Source organism: Danio rerio, chromosome 1 (genome assembly GCF_049306965.1).
Source record: "Danio rerio strain Tuebingen ecotype United States chromosome 1, GRCz12tu, whole genome shotgun sequence".
NCBI lineage: Eukaryota > Metazoa > Chordata > Actinopteri > Cypriniformes > Danionidae > Danio > Danio rerio.
Genome location: NC_133176.1, coordinates 20,561,308 through 20,583,234, shown reverse-complemented (window position 1 = coordinate 20,583,234; position 21,927 = coordinate 20,561,308). Strand labels below are relative to the sequence as shown.

At 33.9% G+C, this 21,927-nt stretch overlaps 1 protein-coding gene across 52 annotated transcripts in view; it reads right to left on the bottom strand.

Annotated features, from left to right (window-relative positions):
* limch1a (LIM and calponin homology domains 1a) overlaps positions 1 to 21,927 on the bottom strand; it is a 109,159-nt gene that overhangs the window by 4,338 nt on the left and 82,894 nt on the right. For 27 of the 52 annotated variants that reach the window (XM_068219969.2, XM_021475267.3, XM_073946768.1 and 24 more), the window contains 10 exons: positions 20,485 to 20,572; positions 16,343 to 16,368; positions 14,290 to 14,403; positions 11,199 to 11,291; positions 10,922 to 11,127; positions 7,768 to 7,865; positions 5,991 to 6,099; positions 5,592 to 5,678; positions 354 to 462; positions 180 to 282 (listed from right to left, as the gene is read on the bottom strand). In XM_068219969.2, the coding sequence (XP_068076070.2) occupies positions 180 to 282; positions 354 to 462; positions 5,592 to 5,678; positions 5,991 to 6,099; positions 7,768 to 7,865; positions 10,922 to 11,127; positions 11,199 to 11,291; positions 14,290 to 14,403; positions 16,343 to 16,368; positions 20,485 to 20,572 (1,033 nt within the window). 52 annotated transcript variants of the gene reach the window in all.

Below are 21,927 nucleotides of genomic sequence, written 5' to 3'. Positions count from 1 at the left end.
TTCAATTAAATATTAAAATTACTAAAAATATTTACATAAAAAGGGCAAAAATGAACATAGAATTTTAAAGATGATATATAAATAACGGTAAATGTGGTGTGTAAAGAAAAATCGGTGCAAATACCACACAATCAAATCCTACAATTGGTCATCATTTTCAATCAAACACATCAACTAACCCCTTGATTTTATGTAGCACTCGTGACAATTAAGAAGTCCATTTCGAATCCTGACGTCAGTTCCAGCACTTGTGTCTCCAAGTAATCCTTTACATACGCCACACTACAACACATCAGGTATTCATGTAAGACAGGTTACGCACATACAAACAAAGAATAAGACATAAACACTACCTTAAAACACTGGATGTGGAAGTAAAGCCCCAAGGTTTCAATGATCATTGCTGCTCCTTTACCCAGTGGATGAGCACAACTGGAGCAAAGCTTCTTTCCACTGACTGACCTGCAGAGGGCGCCATACACAGCCATATATTAATCTACAAACTTCAACACTGACAAACTACAAAAAGAACATGTATTAGATCTGTATATACTAAACATAGTGTAAACAAAAAGGTGTTTTATTGCACAGGAAGGTTTAACAGTCACCAACATTTCTAATTTACTTATTTTTAATGTTGAAACGTTACCTGAAACTTTACAACCTTTTTTGAAGATTAAATCAATAAATAGATGGATAGATGGATAGATAGATAGATAGATAGATAGATAGATAGATAGATAGATAGATAGATAGATAGATAGATAGATAGATAGATAGATAGATAGATAGATAGATAGATACATACATAGATACATAGATACATAGATAGATTGATCTAGATAGAAAGATAGAATCTTTTCTGTTCACTAAGACTTCAGTTTCCAAAATTGTGTTAGGCATTAATAATAATAAGAAATTATTCATGAGCTGCAGATCAGCATATTAGAATGACTTCTGGAGGATCATGTGACACTGAAGACTGCAATAATTAAATTTAGAGTATTCAGATTCAAGTATACATAAAAATTTTAAACACATTTTAATAGAAAACACACATTAAAGTGTCTTGAAATATTACCGTTTACTGTGTTTTCAATCAAATAATTCTTACGTTTTTACCAAGCATGAAAGAACGTATTTCATGCCATAAAAAAATAATCTAACTGTTGGCTGATGATGAATATATAAGTGAAAACAAAATTAAAATACAATGCATTGTCGCAATTTAAATGAATGGGCTTGTGTGCACATATGCATTTAGCATCCATTATTAGTATGGTGACTGTACACCAAATTTAAACCACTATTTTTAGCATTCAGATGCATACAGGCCAGTTGAACAGCATGACACAGTGGCAGAAGCACACAAATGCATTTGCCAATGACTGAAACGCTGCACACACACACACATACACATACATTGCCCTACACTAATACTGGTACTCTGTGTAAACATGATAAGCCTGTGATAAAAATGACTATTGTTTAAAGGCACAGTATGCAATATTTGCAGGATGCGTTTTGACAACAAAGTCATAGTTTGATGTAGGGCTGCACAATATACATATCGTTTCAGCATTGACATCGCAATGTGCAAATCGGCAAAAGTCACATCGCAGAATCTGCATTATCAGTTTAGGTTAAGTTTGGTTTTAGTTTATTTATCTATTAGCAAATTTAAATGCTGTTATTGTTGACCAGGAATCATTTTGTGAAGTTTAACATTTAAAGTTTTTCATTTGCTTGTTTGCCTTGTTTTAAAAGGGGTGGTCCAGAATGTAGTTTTAAGGCTTGGTTGAGTTTAAAAGATGCAAAGCAATGTGTGCTTGTGCTTTTTATTTCCTTCATGTTTCACTTGAAGGAGCACACGTTATTTTTTCATAAATCTCACATTGATTATATACAGTTACTCAGCGCGCCTTCAAGAGGCTCTGGTTGGTCATCTATCATAATGTGCTGTGATTCGCGCATCGGCTCCACGTCACGCCCGTACAAGCATGCGCTTTTGTGCTGTGTAAACAGTCAGTCAACCTCATGCCTGCTCTCTAAAATAAAATCTGACAAGTGTTTTAAATGAGTGAAAATAGGGTGCGTCTCCTTTAAGAGAGATCGCTATTGTGTGTGTGTGTATGTGTGTGTGAACTGTCTGTAGACGCATGTAACACGAGAAATGGATGCGCGCAGGACCAATGTTTACTTTTCTTTTTCTCTGATGCTCGGATTAAGTTCTTTTTTCGTAATATACAGTGACACTGTTGACAGAAGAATAAAGCACAAGATGTGGGATGCGACCTGTGTGAGCCTTGATTGATTTTTCTGCTGCTACACGAGTTAGGTGAGCTTTCCTGTATTTTTTTTAACTCAACGCGTTACACGACATCTTTCACATATATTCAGAATATGCATGTGCAAGTAATATGAATCGTTCACATATCTTTTGCGACTTTATTATCTGAGATGTAAAAAGCAGGTAAAGCTGCCTAGAGACATGCACACGCTGGTGAAGATTGTGGGTGTTTCCAGCAGTTTGACTGATAAATATGAATTTGTAGCTAAATTGTTAGCGGTACCAAACAGCATTTCCCGTTGTTTAGATCTTTGCTACAACATACCGTTAAGGCTAGACACTGTACATGTCATGATCAATTTTAACAAATAAAAACTCACAGGCTACAGCTTGTTTGTTGGAGCTGCTCCTTATTTGAGGAGATTTTAACCGGATCCAGCACTGAACTGGGAGAGATTCTGGAAGCTCAAATCATGCTTGCTATATATTTTATAATTTTCTGGAACATAATTAATATTGAACTGTAAGCACTTCTGTCTTTGTGTCGTGTCATTTGGAAGCCCAAATACAGAAACGGAAGAAGCTCTGTGGAAAAAGCAGCGTTTGGATGGCATTCTAGCTTTATCTCTGCTGTAACATTACAGTGCCTCTAGACACTCTCCTTAGCTATGCAGTGTGTGTGCACGGTAAAAGTAAGTTTGTGATCTCACTGGCCCGGAAGTATTTTTTTTGTAGTCCCCAAAGTTTGTTCACTGTAGGCTTTGCTAAGCGAACTCTGTAAAAACCAAGGTCTCCCTTTGCATTAAACTTTGAGCATTTTACATTCAGAGAAGCAGTTTATGTTCACACAGCTACATTACACATCAACTAAAGTTTAAAATACGATATCGTAGTGGACCTTTAAGGCCTTTGCCTGTGAGATTTCAAGTGTATTTTAATAATTTGTGTATAAGAAATTACCATATTTGTTGTAATGAACAAAAGATTAAATGTTTATTTTTATACAATAAAGACTATGCATGCATATGCATGCACTATGCATATATATATATTTATTTATATATATATAAATATATATATATATTTATTTTATATATATATTTAAGTATATATTTATTTTGATTATTTCATTTTTGTACTGGAATAAAGTTAGGACTTTCCAGAAAACCGTATAACTCTGTCTGTTTGATTTATGCAGATTATCTCTTAATAAAGAATCATCTCAATCAATATAAAATGATAACTTTTTTCCAAATCGAGCCATTAAACTCATCTGGTGAAATTATTGTCATATCACAATATATAATCGCAGAAAAACAAAACATTACAATGCCAGTTTTTTTCCAATATCGTGGAGCCCTAGTTTGATGATGTTCTGACTGAGTTTGGAATCATGGGATTTACGCTCTTAACTTATTATCATGATAGTATGATGCAGAGTAAGGCTGAAAGCCATCAAAGCAAAATGAGAGCGGTGAAGCAATTGCTGATCAGAAATGAGTGCAATGCAGCCCGAAAGCAGCGGAGCTTTTAATATGCTACAGCCCACCCCTTTTGATTCTTGCGGTCTTGATCACGTGGAGAAGAAGCAACGCTGTGTTATCATACAAAATACATTTTTAAAGATCTGTTATAACGCTGCTTTCAATAGACCTCTAGGATAAAGTTGTAGAAAGAGGCTGGCTTAGGAGAAGGCTACACAAACATTTCAATAGTTGGAAAAGTTATTTGGAATGTGATTTGATTTCAGGATGTGTAACAAATAATTATTTCAAAGGGTTATGAAGATTTTTTATTGACACTTTACACTCTCAGAAAAAAACATACACAGTGGTACAAACAATGTTCCTAAAGGAACAGTTTTGTACCTTTGTAACAATTGTACCTTAGATGGTACAGAAAAACCCTCTTATGATACTGTTCTGTACCTTTTATGGTACAACTAAAATGAAGGTGTACAATTGTTCTCATAAAAAAGGTACACAAGTGTTGGACAACTCCTTTATTACAATATCTATGAAAATAAATAATACTGAAAGGCAAAGTGATTTTATGAATAATTTCCATATTAAAACACGAATCATCATTTAAAAGCAAGTTTAAAGAAACTCATTAACATTAACTATTAAGTTCTATAATATAGAACTGGTAAAACGAACCTAAAGGTATTGTAAACTAAACATTTAAGACATTTTTAATAAACATTTGGTAAGCATTTTCTGATAAATACATGCTTTCCACAACGCACGTGAGCTGGCAAAAGTCCTGCATATGCTAAGTGTTCATGCAAACATTTTAGTATTGTAAAAGTAATCAAACATTGTACATGACCCGTTACAATACTTTTGCATATATTTTTATTTTAAAATTGAGTAAATTAAACGAACTTTTAAGTGATTACAAGGTTTTCGTGAAAACTGAAGAATAAAGATTTATATTGTACATGGGAGAATGTATTTCTGTAACATTTTTGTAAAAAGTGTTGTGAAATGTTTAGCAAAAAAAAAGATCTTTTGATTTATGTTCAAGTATTTTTATTCGTTATTGTTAATGAAATGGTGCATTTACACATACACACGCATGCACGCACGCACACACACACACACACACACACACACACACACACACACACACACACACACACACACACACACACACACACACACACAAAAAACATTGTTTAAAATTTATTTGATGTTTTGTATTTACTGAATTTTTTTTACGTATTTTGGATATAGCAAAAGTCCTTTAAATAGTTCTTAAGGAACACATTTGAAACTGTTAAGAAACAAAGTGTCTTGTCACTGTAGTGGTGCCTTCATGGATCAGATTTGTGCCTTTAATGAAGGTACAATATTGTATCTGCAGGTTTTAAAAATCAAAGGAACATTTTGGTTTCCCATGGTACAAATCGTGTCCTTAAAGGCACAAACTGCAATGGTACAAATTTTTTTGCCTTAAGGTGCAATTCTGTTCCATAAAAAGTTGCTGCCACAGTACCTTACTTGGTACAACATTGTACCATTTTCTCTGAGAGTTTACATATACATATTTATATCTAAATATAAATAAACATTTTCTCAAATATATGAGTCTTGTGAAAAGGGTCGATGTTCGTTCTCAATGAGAGTAGTTTTTTGTTAATATTATTATGGCTATTATTATTATTGTCATGTTTAAAAACAATAGTCATTTTTCCACAGCTTGCTTTGCTCATATTCACACAGAGTGCCAGTATTAGTGGAAGGCTCAGTATCTCCACGTGACGAAGTGTGTGCTGGAGAAAAGGCTCGTACTGTACCTGCTGGGTGATGGAGGTGGCGTGTCTTGTGATGGTGTGGGTGATTTTGATGGGTGTGTTCCTAAAACATTCTCACATGACCCAGTCCTGCCAGCAGCCACATACACACACATACATACGCACGCACGCACGCACGCACACACACACACACACACACACACACACACACACACACACACACACACACACACACACACACACACACACACACACACACACACACAAAGCATAGAGAACTGTAAAAGCAAGTCATATGCAGAAATGCTCCATGTGCCAGAAAATGAAAAACTCAAACTGATCTGATCTACTCATTGGAAAGCCAAGCAGCACTTTTGGCGAACATGTGTGTGTGCAAGCCAGCATGCATTCATATGCACACACATATGCGCACGCACACACCTCCTCATCCCTGTGGTCTGGCTTGGGGCTGGACTCTGTTTACGATCCAGCGAGGCGGTTTTCTTCAGATCCTCCTGCCTGCCTTTAGACTTGCAGCTCCACGAGCCATCTGTAAAACACACAGGGAGACAGAGAAATCATCTTTAATTTGCTGAGAACTTTGGCAATAACTGACATTAAGGTTTAATGTTTTTAAAAGACGTCTGCTCTGCTTACCTAGGAAGACATAAAATGAAAAATACAATATAAACAGTACTACTTTGATTTCAAATTCAAACGACACTGTTTACAATGCGAATATCTTTTAAAATGTTACTTATTTATTTAATTCAAAGTCTTACTGTTGTGTTTTAAATATATTATCAGGCCTGTAGCCAGCCTGGTGAAATGGGTGGTTCTTTTTTCTCTAAAAGGGGACATATTTGCCTATGTATGGTCATCATAATCACATTTTTTTGGTGTACCAAAAACATTTCCTAAAGATTTAGAATAAAGAAATAAGAAAATAATACTTAATTTTCAAATACAAATTAATCATTATATCATTAGAAAAAAACTGGAATCTGTTAAAGTAAAAAAAATAAAAAATAAAATAAATAAATAAATAAATATATATATATATATATATATATATATATATATATATATATATATATATATATATATATATATATATATATATATATATATAAACAACAATATGTATAATAACAAACTGGCCAGCAGTTTCAACTTTCCTCGATCTGAATTTGGCAAGTCCAAATTTGGAATTTGGTCATCCCAAATTCTGTACCGTCAGCCAACACAGAATTCCGCTTGGTCTTAAAGCCATTTTCAATGGGATATTTTCACAATTTAATAGGGAATAGCAGTCAAAATAAGAAAATTGAGACAAATTCTGGACTTTTCGAACCACCCTAACTCCCCTTGGCTATGGACCTGATTATGTATATGTGTGTGCATATATGTATATATATTTACGTACACAACACAAAAGTAAAAAACACCAGCATATTACACTAATTATTATAAGACTGAAGTATTTATGTTAGAAATCCATCTTGAGATAAGGGAAAATATATTTCATTGTAAAAAATATTAACAGAGCAAAATTGTTTAAACTGAAATAGTATTTCACAACTTTTGATTCAATAAATTGCATAATTGGTGAGCCAAAGCAGCTTCTTTCAAAAACTTTAAATATATTAACAATACATAATAAATATCCTTATATAACATAGTTTCATATATTATTAATAATAACAATAATAAATTCAAAATCTTTTAAATAAAATAATAACTCCAAAAGTGTTGGTCAAAAGGTGTCATCCTGTATGTTGGAGAGAATAACATTAATATTTTAATTACACCTATAATAATAATAATAACAATACTAATAATAATAAATAAATAAATAAATAAATAAACAAATAAATAAATAAACAAATAAATAAATAAACAAATAAATAAATAAATAAATAAATAAATAAATAAATAAATAAATAAATAAATAAATAAATAAATAAATAAAAATTCACCCTGAACATAATGTTTGAAAACATTATTTAAAATAAATATTTTCTTTTGGCACTATTTGCATAAAACAACACTATTTACAGTCTATGACAATAGTATCCAAGTCTTTAAAAATGTATAAAACTAACAAACATAGAATTTTTAAACACCTAAACACATTAACTAATAATATATCTTTTTAAACATGGACTGTATCCGTTTACTATTGAAACCCTTTGAGATTTATATGTGCATGTCTTACCCTGTATGAACTGCAGTTGTGGTGTAGCTGTGATCTGGCTCTCCTGAGCTTCAGCTCTTTGTCCGTTCTGCTGAGCTGCTGCAATGACTGGATCAGGACTACAGAGATTATAACAACAATCAAGATATGATGTCAACACTCAAATCTGTATGTATCTGATACACCTTTTCAAATGAACGTGTGCCAAAGTACAGCGAAGTGAGCTCATTATGCCACTGAATTAAAGGGGCCATGACATGAGAAATCAAATCTGCATTGAGATTTTCACAAATAAGAGTCTTTGTTTCATTAAAACATCCTGCAAGTTTCAACTCTTTAAATATCCTCCTCACTCATACAAACAATGCATTTATTTAATAAAGCTGTAAAAATGATTCGTTTATCAACTAGCTGGCATGTGACATCACAGTGGTAAATGTATTTTTGCAAATAAACCACCCTCAGAGCAAAAAATATATATAAATAATTAAGCACATCTCGGAAGAGGATCTCGGTATCAGGAAAAAAGATCATATGGTAAATTTATATTGTTAGTATATTTAACCATAGTCACAGATCATTTTAGAGGATCAAATCCTTTTTTCTCTTTACTTAAACTTTTTAAAATAAGAGCCCCACCTACATTCATTCATTAATTTTTCTTTGCCTTAGACCCTAATTTATCAGGGGTCATCACAGGGAATGAAGCGCCAACTATTCTAGCATATGTTTTATGCAGCGGATGCCCTTGCAGCTTCAACCCAGTACTGGGAAACACCCATACACTCTCATATTCACATATACATTCATACATTATACGGGACATTTTGTTTTACCCAATTCACCTATAGCGCATGTCTTTCCGGAGAACCTGGAGGAAACCCATGCGAACACAGGGAGAACATGCAAACTCCACAAGGAAATGCCAACTGACCAAGCTGGGACTTGAACCAGCAACCTTCTTGCTGTGAGGTGACAGTGCTAACCACTGAGCCACTGTGCCACCTCCCACCTACATAGTAAGTATAATACAAGCTTAGATTAACCCAAATATAGGGGAACATATCATTGTTTTAATCTCACTAGGAAACATTTTTGGCCCAAGTTATTCGGCGGGCCGGAAAAGGCCAGCCGCTGGCACAGAGGAAGCCCCGCTTTGGCCCGATCAGGCCCCGGAAGGGACAGTGGAAACGCCTTGGCTCGCCCTAGCTTGCTCTCTTTAGGCGTAATAGTGCAAACACGGCTATTGTAGCTAATCAAAGGGAGTGTGCATATTAATGACTTCGTATTGTGCATCTGTGTTACGATTGGCCTGTTTTTCAACAGAATTTCACAGTCATTGCATTTACACGAGAACAAGGAAACAATAGTGTATGAGATTAAAATCATGTCCTAACTGAATGTGATGTGGCAAGATTCCAGCGACAAGCAAATTGAGGGTCCGCACCAACACAACACGACACAACAGAAACATTATTTACAAATATCAGCCAATGCACTCCAAGCAAAAAAGATAAGGTAATTATAAGGTACAGGTAACTATATCTAATTAATATATGTCTATTAAACCTATTTAACACTATAATTAACATTAAAAGGGCATACAGTAGGCAGAGTAACTGATGTTGCTGGCTTGCAGTCAGAGTTCTGACTTTCATTCTCAAACCGATTGCTTATTTTTTTATTTTTAAGATCTGAGGTGAACATTCTGCTGCTGCTGCTTTCAGTATGACAATAAAAGTAGCAAACAATGGTGTTCAAACTTGCATTGGTAGCAAATAACACTGAATACAGCCTATAATCTGTACCTGAGGGGATAATTGTCATAGTAGTTTATGCTTTTGTTTTGCCGTGACATTGTAGCAATGGGCTGGTTTCGAAAATATATCTTTTGTGCACTGATATCATGGATGGTAAGGACGGCTGGGTCAGTTGGCGTTTCTGTGTGGAGTTTGCATGTTGTCCCTGTGCTCGCGTGGGTTTCCTCCGGGTGCTCCGGTTTCCCCCACAGTCCAAAGACATGCGGTACAGGTGAATTGGGTAGGCTAAATTGTCCGTAGAGAATGAGTGTGTATGGATGTTTCCCAGTGATGGGTTGCAGCTGGAAGGGGATCCGCTGCATAAAAACATGTGCTGGATGAGTTGGCGGTTCATTCCACTGTGGCGACCCCAGATTAATAAAGGGACTACGCCGAAAAGAAAATGAATGAATGAAGATAGCTTTCATCGCATTGCTGCACTGCATTGTGTAGTTAGGACAAAATGTAGTACTATGTCCATTTCCATGTACTGAACTATTGTTAATAGGGATGTAATGGTATTGTAAATACCGGTGTACCGCAATAGCAATTTTTTTTATATTATCGTGGTCGCATGACTTGATTAAAATTATAGGTCTTCTGAGAAAAGTTTGCACTGGCGAATGAAGCGAACGAGAGGTGGCAGGAACTACAATTCCCATCAGCCCAGGCGTGGCCATTATCCTTTGCATTCTGTTGCCATTGATCCAGTAATAGGGAAATGGAGGGTGCTGCTAGTAGCGGGGAAGAAAAAGAGCTGGAAATGATGGAACCTAAAGTGGGTTTCAAATTGGATGTGTGGAAGCATTGCGGTTTCTCTTTAAAAAAATATGAGAAAGGAGAAAAATTGACAGACAAAGAAAAACATGGTATGCAGGCACTGTCAGACTGTGGTGAAATACAAGTCAGGGAATACGACTAACAGTCAAGGGGACAGCAGAACACAGCACACTGCTCAGATTGATGCAGACATTGACTCGTACCGTAAAGAGACCTCTATCTCACTCATCTATCTTACAGATAGATGGCTAATTTGTATGTCATTGATATGTTCAGTGCTAAGGTAAATAAACACTTCTGCCATTTTTTTTCGAGTCTCTTCATTAGTTTTGTTTTTGCTAAATGATTCAATAAATACCGTACCGTGCCATTCATTCCGAGGTATTACCGTAACGTAAATTTTCTGAAACCGTTACATCCCTACTTGTTAATCAGCTATCCATATTCTCATTCTTTGACACCTTGAAGAGTTTTCATGGGTATGTTAGCATTTTAACACAGCAATCACATTATCATGCAGCTCAGAAGAAACAAAATCCATTCAGAGTGTTTCGCAAATCGCCTGGTTGAAACTTGGAAGAGTGTTTGTAGTGCACCTGTGTGTCAATCCGTTACTCTGGCCCGTCTGTGCCTGTTTCTCCAGCATTTCCTGTTTCCTTTCCCAGTCGGCCAATGAGAGGACAATGGTTTCATGTGGAGCTGAGGGCTGTGTGAGGGACGGAGCCTCTGTCCCGCAGCTGGATGATAACACTGAGGTGCGAGGGGTCAGCGGGGTCACTGTCTCCTCCAGAATTCGTCTCTCCTACAAATGGAGAATGAATTAGTGCTTATCAAGGAGTAAATAGTGTTCATGTGAGAGCTTTAGAAACGCACCTCTTCATGGTGTCTCCTTTCTTCCTCTTCTACTTCTCTCTGGGCTTTCTCCCATTCCTCCTTCAGTTTCTCCTGCTCGCGCTGATATTTCTCCTGCAAAGGAAGACAGACATGGTTTAAAGGGACATTTTTTTTAATTCCCTCATCATTTATTTAACCATGCATAGTATCAGGTTGCTTAATTTTTGTTCTTATATGTAACAAATTAAAATTGTGTTCTACAAATTTTATACAAATTTATTGCTCTTTTTTTCTATGCAAAAAGGAAAATTAAATAAAAAGGGATCAAACTAATTTTGTGATTTTTTTATTTTAAATGGAGGAAACATGGTCAAATTATTGATACTTGTATTGTTTTTATCTTATATGTTTAAATACATTTCTGGCAATGGTTATTTTTGTACTTTGCCTTAATTAATACTGTTTTTACTTGATTTACAAGGTTTTTTTAATTCTTCACTTTCGCCAATTGGTGAAGTTTTTTCCTTGCCGTTGTCGCTACTGGCCTGCATGGTTTGGGATCTGCCGAGCTGCGCATCGATAGATTGCTCTTCAGTGTTTGGACTAGTGATTATTACTATAGACCCGATCGGATAGACCCGACTCTACACCATAATTTTTCAATCCAGATGGATGGGGCAACCATTACTGCATCCAAAATGGTGAAAAGCCTTGGAGTAACGATTGATGACCAACTAAACTTCTCTGACCACATTTCTAGAACTGTTCGATCGTGCAGATTCGCACTCTATAACATCACAAAGATCCGACTCTTCTTATCTGAACATGCAGCTCAACTCCTTGTTCAAGCTCTTGTTCTCTCCAAACTGGATTACTGCAACTCTCTACTAGCTGGGCTTCCAGCTAACTCTGTCAAGCCTCTTCAACTGCTCCAGAACGCAGCAGCACGAGTGGTCTTCAATGAACCTAAACGTGCACATGTCACTCCGCTGCTAGTCCGTTTGCACTGGCTGCCAGTTGCTGCTCGCATCAAATTCAAAGCTCTGATGTTTGCCTACAAAGTGACTTCTGGCCTTGCTTCTTCTTATCTGCTCTCACTTCTGCAGATCTATGTGCCCTCCAGAAACTTGCGTTCTGTGAATGAACGTCGCCTCGTGGTTCCATCCCAAAGAGGGAAGAAATCACTTTCGCGAACGCTCACGCTCAATCTGCCCAGTTGGTGGAATGAACTCCCTAACTGCATCAGAACAGCAGAGTCACTCGCTATTTTCAAGAAACGACTAAAAACTCAACTATTTAGTCTCCACTTCACTTCCTAATCTGCAATTGCCTCTCTGAATATCACACTAACTGTACCTAAAAAAAAAAAAATTAAATAAAAAAAAAATAAAAATAAAATACTAATACTACTAATACTTTCCTTCTTAGACTTTACAGACCTGAAACTTGCCTATAGCACTTATTCATTGTTGCTCTTAGTTGTGTAAATTGCTTTCTTGTCCTCATTTGTAAGTCGCTTTGGATAAAAGCGTCTGCTAAATGACTAAATGTAAATGTAAATGTATTAAACACACTAAGCTGAGCTAAACTGAACTTAAACTCTGAAAACTGAACTACACTGTTACAATTAACTATGATCTTTTATGTGAAGCTGCTTCGACGCAATCTACATTGTAAAAGCGCAATACAAATAAAGGTGAATTTAATTGATTTAATTTACTTAACCACTTAAAACTTTTAAAGGCTTAATTGTAAAGCAAGAAATATGTTTTATTCTCATCAATACTGCATTTGTTTAATCAAATATCTTGTGAAAATTTGAAACATTGTGAAATACAAATGCATTTTAAAATACTTGTTTTCTATTTAAAATACAGGACCATGTAGCACAAAACTATATGTCTTGTCATTTTGCATGTGTTTATTTGTGGCAATTGTGTTTAAAAGTGTCAAAAATACATTGTATGGGTCAAAATGATCAAATATTCTTTAATTTCAAAATTGTTAGAATATTAAGTAAAAATCATGTTCCATAAAGACATTCTGTAAATTTATTTCTGTAAATAAATAAAAACTACATTTTTAATTAATAATATGCATTGCCAATAACTTATATTGATCAGTATTTACATTTTTTTTAAACCACAGATTCCAGATTTGCCAAAAATATCCTATCCTAACAAACCATGCATCAATGGAAAGCTGACACTTATGTGGTCCCTTAACAAGTGGGAGGCATATTTGCAAACTGTTGTAATTCCTACACTGTTCACCTGATTTGGATGTTAATACCCTCAAATTAAAGCTGACAGTCTGCAGTTAAAGCATCTTTTTCGCTACATTTCAAATCCAATTTGTTGGCGTATAGAGCCAAAAATGTTAGAATTGTATCGATGTCCAAATATTTATGGACCTAACTGTATATGAAAATGTTCTGTTTTCATGTCAACTGTAAAGATTTTGCAATTAAAAATACATATTGTACATTTTTATTTTACCTCATGTTATTTTAGTGCATGAACTACACTTGATGAAAATAAGAAGTATTTCTTTGTTAATGCTAAGTTTTGAATTCTAAAACTTAAATGTAATTTAATTCATTTGATTTATAATTATTTACATAAAAAAAAACATTTGGTTTGTATTCTGGACATGAAAAAAAAAAAGATTTCTAAACCAGATAGTCCAGTGTTACATGATCTTTCAGAAACATTTCCCAAATGCTGATTGGTTGCTATTAACAAATCAGCTGAAAACAGTTGCTTAACATTTTTGTCCAAATTGTGAAACTTTTTTTCCGGAATCTTTCAAAAGAACAGCCTATGAAACAATGTAAAAGTTCAATGAGATGCATCCTGACTGATTAACCATTACATTTTTAAATACACAAGTGTTTTTGTGTTCTTTTGAACCCCTTTTAACGGTAACTGCATAAACAGATTGACTTCTTTAAAAGTTCTCATTTCATATTACACAGAAGAGCAGACATTATACTGCTTTGTTTTCAGTTATACAAAAATTGACAGATTTCAGAGAAGGTGAAGGAACAGGACAGGAACAGGGGGGGAAATGTCACACTAACCAGAAAACCCACACCTTCAGTCAGTCAATCCCAGACAGACTGTATTACCTGCAGGAGACGCTCCTGCTCCTGCTGCCACCTCTCCTGCCGCCTGCGCTCCTCATTGGGATCCCACGTCCAGTGGTCAACCCTTTTTGCAAGGTTCAACATTGGGGTTTCAATCTGATTCACACACATACAAACACACACACAGAGAGAAGCAGAAAGGAAAATGGGAAAGGAAGGTAAGACGACAGGATGCATCTACACTAGGTATGACAAAAAAAAGTGTAGATTAATTATAAATGTTGAAACTTGCCTTTTCTGTTTAGTTTGCAAACACAGGACATTGAGGTTTCATTTGCATTAATTGACTTTTAGCAGCTTAACTTTCTTTTTTTTAAGTAACGGATTCATTTTTTTCGATTAGACAACACAAAAATTGCCTGTTTACAAAACAGGAGCTGACTGAAACTGCAAGAAAAAGGTTTTCAAAAACACATATATTTTTCTTTTTGGCATTTTAAATATGTCAAAGTGTGCCTCAATGTAAGTGTTATGATTTAAGATACTGTTAATTTAAATAAAGCTGAAATGAAATATTAATATTAAATGTTATTTTTGTAGTTTTTATTGACAATTAGAAAATATTTTTACATTTTTTCATTTTATTTTTAAATGTTGCTGAAAATATAATGTAGCTACTTTATTTTAGCTTTTTTAGAGTATCTCAAATTAGACAGAATTAAAAAAACAAAACAAATATGAATATATACAGGGTTTAATGCTAAGGATTTTTTCATTGGTTCACATTTTTACTTGCCCTGCCAAAATTTTCACTGGTCCTACCCAAGAAAAGAAGTTAATAGCTATTTCATATATTTTAAATGTGTCAAAAATAATGTCTGTGAATCTAGAAATTAAATATTTAAAAAATGTAAATAAATGTATAAAGAACAAAATTCTAAGTGTTATGCAAACAAAAAGAGCAGTATGGAAAATGTGGAGGTGTTTTATTGCAGTTCTAAATTATTTAACAAAAGGTGACTGACTTGTCAAACTGAGGACAAACTGCAAAACATCACTTAATTTTTTTCATCATGTTGTACCAACGTAAATGTCTGCTTCTAAGAGACATTTTCTTTTAGCCTTATAATTTGATGTTTTCAGCATGTAGTCGCCTCTTTAATGTACTAGTTGTTACCAGCTTAGGGAAAAAATTACGTGCCTAAAACATCCAATCAGATAAGAGGAACTGAAAAGCAATATAGTGTTTACAACATCAAAGAAGGTAGCATTTAAAGGCTTAAAAGTACAAACTGTTTCTCGATTCTAAGACTAATAATGATCCTGACTACTGTCCCGAGTGTCTCTCACGTTAGCCCCGGGTCATCGGGCAGTCCTTATTGTTGAGCCCTGATATATATATTGTTTTTACATTTTAACATTAATTGTAATGTTTGGGTAATGTTGGGTAATCTCATTTAATAGCCAGCTTAAATTGTTTAAATATATTTATTTACTACATTTTTAATTGTTAAGATTTTTTTCTTTAGTTGTTTATATATTTATAGAAAACTATGAAATTAAATTCAATAAAATGATCAATAGATTTGGTTAATTGTAATAAACCTTACTTAAAAAACTTTTTAAAAAATTAAACCTAATTTTATTTATTTACATTATATATGAACATGTTTTTACTTTAATGCTTAAGATTTAGATAAAAAATCAGAAACAAAAAGTAATACTTATCAGAATTAATGCTTACAAATAAAAACTATTTTTAAATATCAATAAATTGTATAACACTACATACTATAATACTATAAAGGCAGCAACGACAAAAATCAAAACTGCCACATGCAGCTGAACAACTTGTATTGTAGCTTTACATGCTCTCAAAATGCAAAGATGCTGGGGCAAAAATAATGCGACAGCAAATGACGTCAACATTTAGCTCTTCCACCTGACCACCCTGAGTAACAGCCAAAATGACCAGAATGAACATCTATACTTACAATGAATAACTAACAAGGGGGTGAACGACTGAAAAGAGATGCAGAAAGAGGAAATAAAGAGGGATTCTGGAAGAAAGGGTTTGAGTCTGGCAAGTACTTACACATTCAATGGAGTAGTCGATCCCCTCTGGAGGAAAAAAAGGAGAAGGAAGCAGTGGCTTTAGAAACTCATCATATACTCATTAATCTTTCCTACCCTAATGAAAGCGACAGCACAGCAGGAACTCGAAGTAGCACAAAGATACACAGAGCATACAATCCTGTTTATGTCTGATATTAAAGAGATGATTCACCTAAAAAAGAAACTTACCTCATCGTTTACTCACACTCAAGTGGTTATAAACTTGGTGAATGTCTTTCTTCTGTTGTTCACAAAACAAGATATTCTGAAGAATGTTGGAAACCAGCAGCCATTGACATCCATAGTAGGAATAAAAAAGTACTATGAGAATCAATGGCTGCTTTTCCCCAACGTTCTTCAGTATATATTGTTCAACAGAAACAAAAGTGGAGAATGAGTAAATGATGACATTAAAAATAATAATAATAAATCGGTGAACTATCCCTTTAAGATACGTTTTGGTTGATCATATCACAAGCTGGCTAGGAAGACTCAATCCTGTTTACATCTGGGCTGTGCTCAGTCCTGACAAAACATTTTTTTAAATGAAAATGGTGTTCAGAAAGAGCCTTTCTTTGTGTTCTTTTTGAAGACGTTTTGAAGCCTGATAAAATTGGTATAAAAACTCCAAAATATGCCGCATGTTACAGTCACTTTCCTTGCCATTCAGAATAAAAGAGAGCACCCCAATCAAGCGAATAGAATTTGAAACTAATTATCGTGATCCAACAATTTCCTTGCTTTTAGAATGAAAACATCAACGATTCAGGTGATGGATAATCAACTTACCTCCGAGACCATGTTATGATCTACATGACATTATTATTTTATTGTGTGTATTAGGCTAATCATTATTACTGGTCACTATTGATGCAATGATATTTTTATATTTACAGTATTATATAATCAAATGAGTATAGAAATGTTTATGAAAGTGTCATAAACATACACTGAATACAATAGGAAAATATATAAATATCTATATATATATTTTTTACATTATTAAGTATCTAGCAAACCTAATTCTAATCCAAAAAGGATATGAACAACAAGACTTTGCAGTCCCTACATGATCTTTAGACTGACTAAAGTCAAATAAAGATTCAAGATCTACAATTATGAGCTTTTATTAATTCAGTTATTTTGCTTCTAATGTAAATGTGCCAACAGTATACTTGTTCGTGTACCCATTGTGCGTATGTGTTCTTAATGCCGCATGGTTTGTATAAACGTTGCTGATTGGGCTGAAACTTGAATATGTCATTCATTCCACAAACCCTAGAAAAACACCACGTGCCATTTTGGGCTTGAACATGTCCCTAGTGTCTTAATCCTTCTATTTTGCACAATTTCAACCACTTTCCTGATTCCTTTGAGAGGCGGGTGGATGTATGGTCAATTTCTGAATATAATATGATGAAATAATTTTGTGCAGTTTACATATGAATGCAAAAGGAGACCAGCAGTAAATAAAACAGCGAGCAGCAGCTACAGTATAAATTCTGCTCTGATAGTTGTAAAATTGCACAGAACACTGTGGGTTTGTGTTGGAATCTAGACTGGTAAATGAACGCTGTGTTTTTACATGATTTTGCCTTTAATCCAAACTTGTGATTTAAAATAGCAAAGTGTAAATTCTGACTAGCGTGCTTCCAAAACATAAGCCTTTAACTCTACAAAAAAAGCAAACTGATCAAATGTTTTATCGACGCATCTCAAGAAGTGGTCAAAAGTGGACCATCTCAAAACTTTTTAGACCACATTTACACCTGCATTTATTGTTGTTCACTTGTGATGAGATCAAGAAATATGTATACCAGGTGAAAATATGCCACTAAAGACACTTAAATCACAGAAAAGAAAGAAGTAATGATGACTCTGTTAATATATGGAATAGACATCCATTTTGCACATGAATAAAGATTATATAAACATACCATTTACATGCGTGTATCTACTTACAGTTTTGTCTACAATTTTGTGGCAACATTTATAGACTTCACTTTACAAAATGCAATGCTTTAAAAGCACACTCCACTTTTTTGGAAATTACACAGGGACTATTTTCGAGTGCTGTGTAATATCATTGTGCAGCAAAATTCCTTGATTATTACACCAGATTAAGAGTTTAGTTCCTAGCCATATTGGCCTAGAAAATAGCAACTTTTAAATTTTATGTTGTTCGCTTAGTACATGAAGTATCCATGAAAGTAACTCCAGAAGAGTCAAGCTTTAAATAGGGAAATTATCAAAAGTTTTATTTATTTATTTATTTTTATTTGTTTTGAGCGAGATGCTAATGGTCTAATCCAAATCAATAATTATGCTAAGATCAGCTAAAACTGCTCCTTCCACACCTGGAGATTGGCTAAATGGATTAAAAATGTTTGAACTCAACTGTTTAACTCTAGCAGACTTGTAGAATTAGTATATTTCCAAAAAAAAGGAGTGTCCCTTTAATGTGTATTTGAACACCTCTCAATGTGTTTTAAGAGATTACACATTCTGGACAAATTTTCTGTATTCACAGAAGCTTCCCCTAGTGAACGTGTCAATAGAGATGGAAATTATGATCAGGGCCAAAGACAAGAAGGATGAATTCTTAGAGTCAGACATAAAAACAACAGAAAAAATCTCAATAACACAGAGCATCTTAAATTCTAAATCTTAATCTTAACTATTAGATCTCATCTATAATCATGGAGTACTGCCATATGTCCATGCTACAGGTGCCTGATGAGGACAAAATGACACATAATTGTATGTTTAAAAGAAATATAATATTTTGAAGAGAGACGGGTAAAATGTGAAAGTCAGTAAATATACACAACATACTGTAGGGCTACATTGGACTATATTCACTACATACTATAGGGCAAAACTGGACTTTTTCCGGGACTGAAGATTCTCTTAGTTGACTACTCGTTGTTTGTGCACAATGTTTGCTTTAATTGTTTGAAATACATAATATACAATATACTACTTAATTAAAATACATTTTTACATGGAAAGCAAAATTACTTCAAAATGAATCCAGGTCTAAACACGTGTCATATAGTACATATTGGTGAATTGTTGGTGTATACCCACGCAAATTATTTAGCTCAAGACCAATTCTCACTATTAACTTCTTATCTATTAAGAATAAGATTATAAATGATGTTACAAAATACAATAAAACATGTGTTTTAGGACCAAGATAAATTGAAGACAAGAAAATGGATACTTTTGCTCTATTTGTTTCTTTTTAAAACATTAGTATTAAATAAAGAAAATCATTTAATTAAATAACTAATCCTGCAGATCTCAAACATACTTTTTGTCACCCAAAAATAACAATTTTTCTCCCTCACATGATTCCATTTAGAAGAAAGAAACTCATACAGATTTTGCAACAAGTGGAGGGTAAGTAAATGACGACAGAATTTACAATATTGGGTGAACAATCCCATTAAGTTACAGTGCACAGCGTACCCCATTCTCTCTCTCAAAAAACCCCCCAAAAAAACAAAACAGTTAAAAAAAAAGTCTGTAGTGTGTCATAGTGCCCTCAGCAGACAAGTCTTTAATATACAATGCACCTGGAGTGTCATATGAGCTCCACAAGTTAAAATCAAGTGCAAAAACAGATTAAATTAATTTTATGATTCACACTTGAAGAAACATATAAAAATATGTGGTGTTTCACACCAGAAGAATTGTTCCAAAACCATGTCTCATATGTGATTTTAACAGGTGAAGCTTTTGAGATGTTCATAATGCACATGTGTTTTTTATGTAAGGTAAAGGTGGTTGACAAACGCGAGATGATCAGAGATGGATTATTAGATCATCTGCCGTGATCTGTGATCATCAGTTTATCTATCGGTTTTACCTGCTGGAGCGAAGAACTCCCAGCGTAACTTAGAGCTACTAGAGGAATGTGACTCTAACAGACGCACGACAGAGAAGAGGGACAGTCAACGAACAAGATAAACAAGTAAGAGAGAAATGCAGAAAAGGATAAACCAGAAAGAAAGGTAAACGAAAGGAGGATTCAGAGGAGGTAAACAAATAGTGAAATTTGAAAGGATTCGTTTGGTCATCACATTATGAGAGCTGAAGCAAGTGGAGCTGTTTTACCTGTCGACGAGATCGAGTATGAAGACTGATCAGCTTTACAGGACTCTGCAGTTGAGCTCAGATCACATGTATTTTGGACTGTATCAGGCTGATGGAAATAAAAGTAAATCATTATATACTATATATCTTTTTTTTTCACAAAGTCATTTTGTAAATAACAGGATTCTACCCAAATAAACAGAAGATTGTTTATTATAAGTTATATATAAGCATAAGTTATATATATAGAGAGAGTTGAAGTCTTATTAGCACCCCTAAATTATTAGCCCGCCCTGTTTTTTTTTTTTTTTTAATTTTATCTCTTCCATGATGACAGCAAATAATATTTGACTAGATATTTTTCAAGACACTTCTTTACAGCTTAAAGTGACATTTAAAGGCTTAACTAGATTAATTAGGTTAACTAGGCAGGTTAGGATAATTAGGCAAGTTATTGCAAAATGATAGTTTGTTCTGTAGACTATCGAAAAAAATAGCTTAAAGAAGCTAATTATTTTTTACCTTAAAATGGCTTTTGAAAAATAAAAAACTGCTTTTATTGTAGCCAAAATAAAACAAACAAGACTTTCTCCAGAAGAAAAAATATTATCAGACATACTGTAAAAATTTCCTTGCTCTGTTAAACATCATTTGGGAAATATTTTAAAATGAAAAAAATTCAAAGGGTGTTTAATAATTCTGAAATTGGTTAATTAAGCACTTTTTTAAACCTCTAAAAATATCTTAATTTGTTTGTTTTCTGAGGTAAATTGCAACTGCATTAGTGAAAAAATGCAGAATTAGGACATTTTTTTTTAGTAAAATAGTAATCGTGATTTCCCCATGATATTGAAAAAAACATTTACTAGCATTTTAAAAAAAAAGTTGATTCAATACAAGATAAAATATAAAAACTTTAATAGTAGCTTGAATGAAAATGTTCTTGTTTACATACACTTGCTACTACTCATTCAAATAAAAAAAAAGCTTGTTTATTCAAACTTCGTGAAAATAAGCTGAAACAACACAATTTTTGAGTTTTTTTATTTTATCTTTAATCAACTTAAATTAAAAAAAAACTAATAAGTTAACTTAATTCCTTATCAATTGTGTGGAACCAAGCATATTTACAGTGCTGGATTAATCAGCATTTGTTATTGAATCTATCGAACAAACTATTCATTGCCTAATACTTTTTTTAACCAGTCTGTTGTCATCACATACTGATAGAAGAAAATACACAGTAGAGTACATATAAATGTCAAAATACCTTCTTTTTGATCACCACTGTAGACCAATCAGAATCAAGTATCAAAGCATAAAGATGAAGCTGAAGCACTAAACTGAAGTCCACTAAACAAAAGTCCAAAATTATATCTATTATTTTTTTCATCTACAAAAGTACAAGGTGCAAAAGCCCAGAAAGCAGACATTTCAGCCAATGCTTTCTTTAGTGCTTCACTA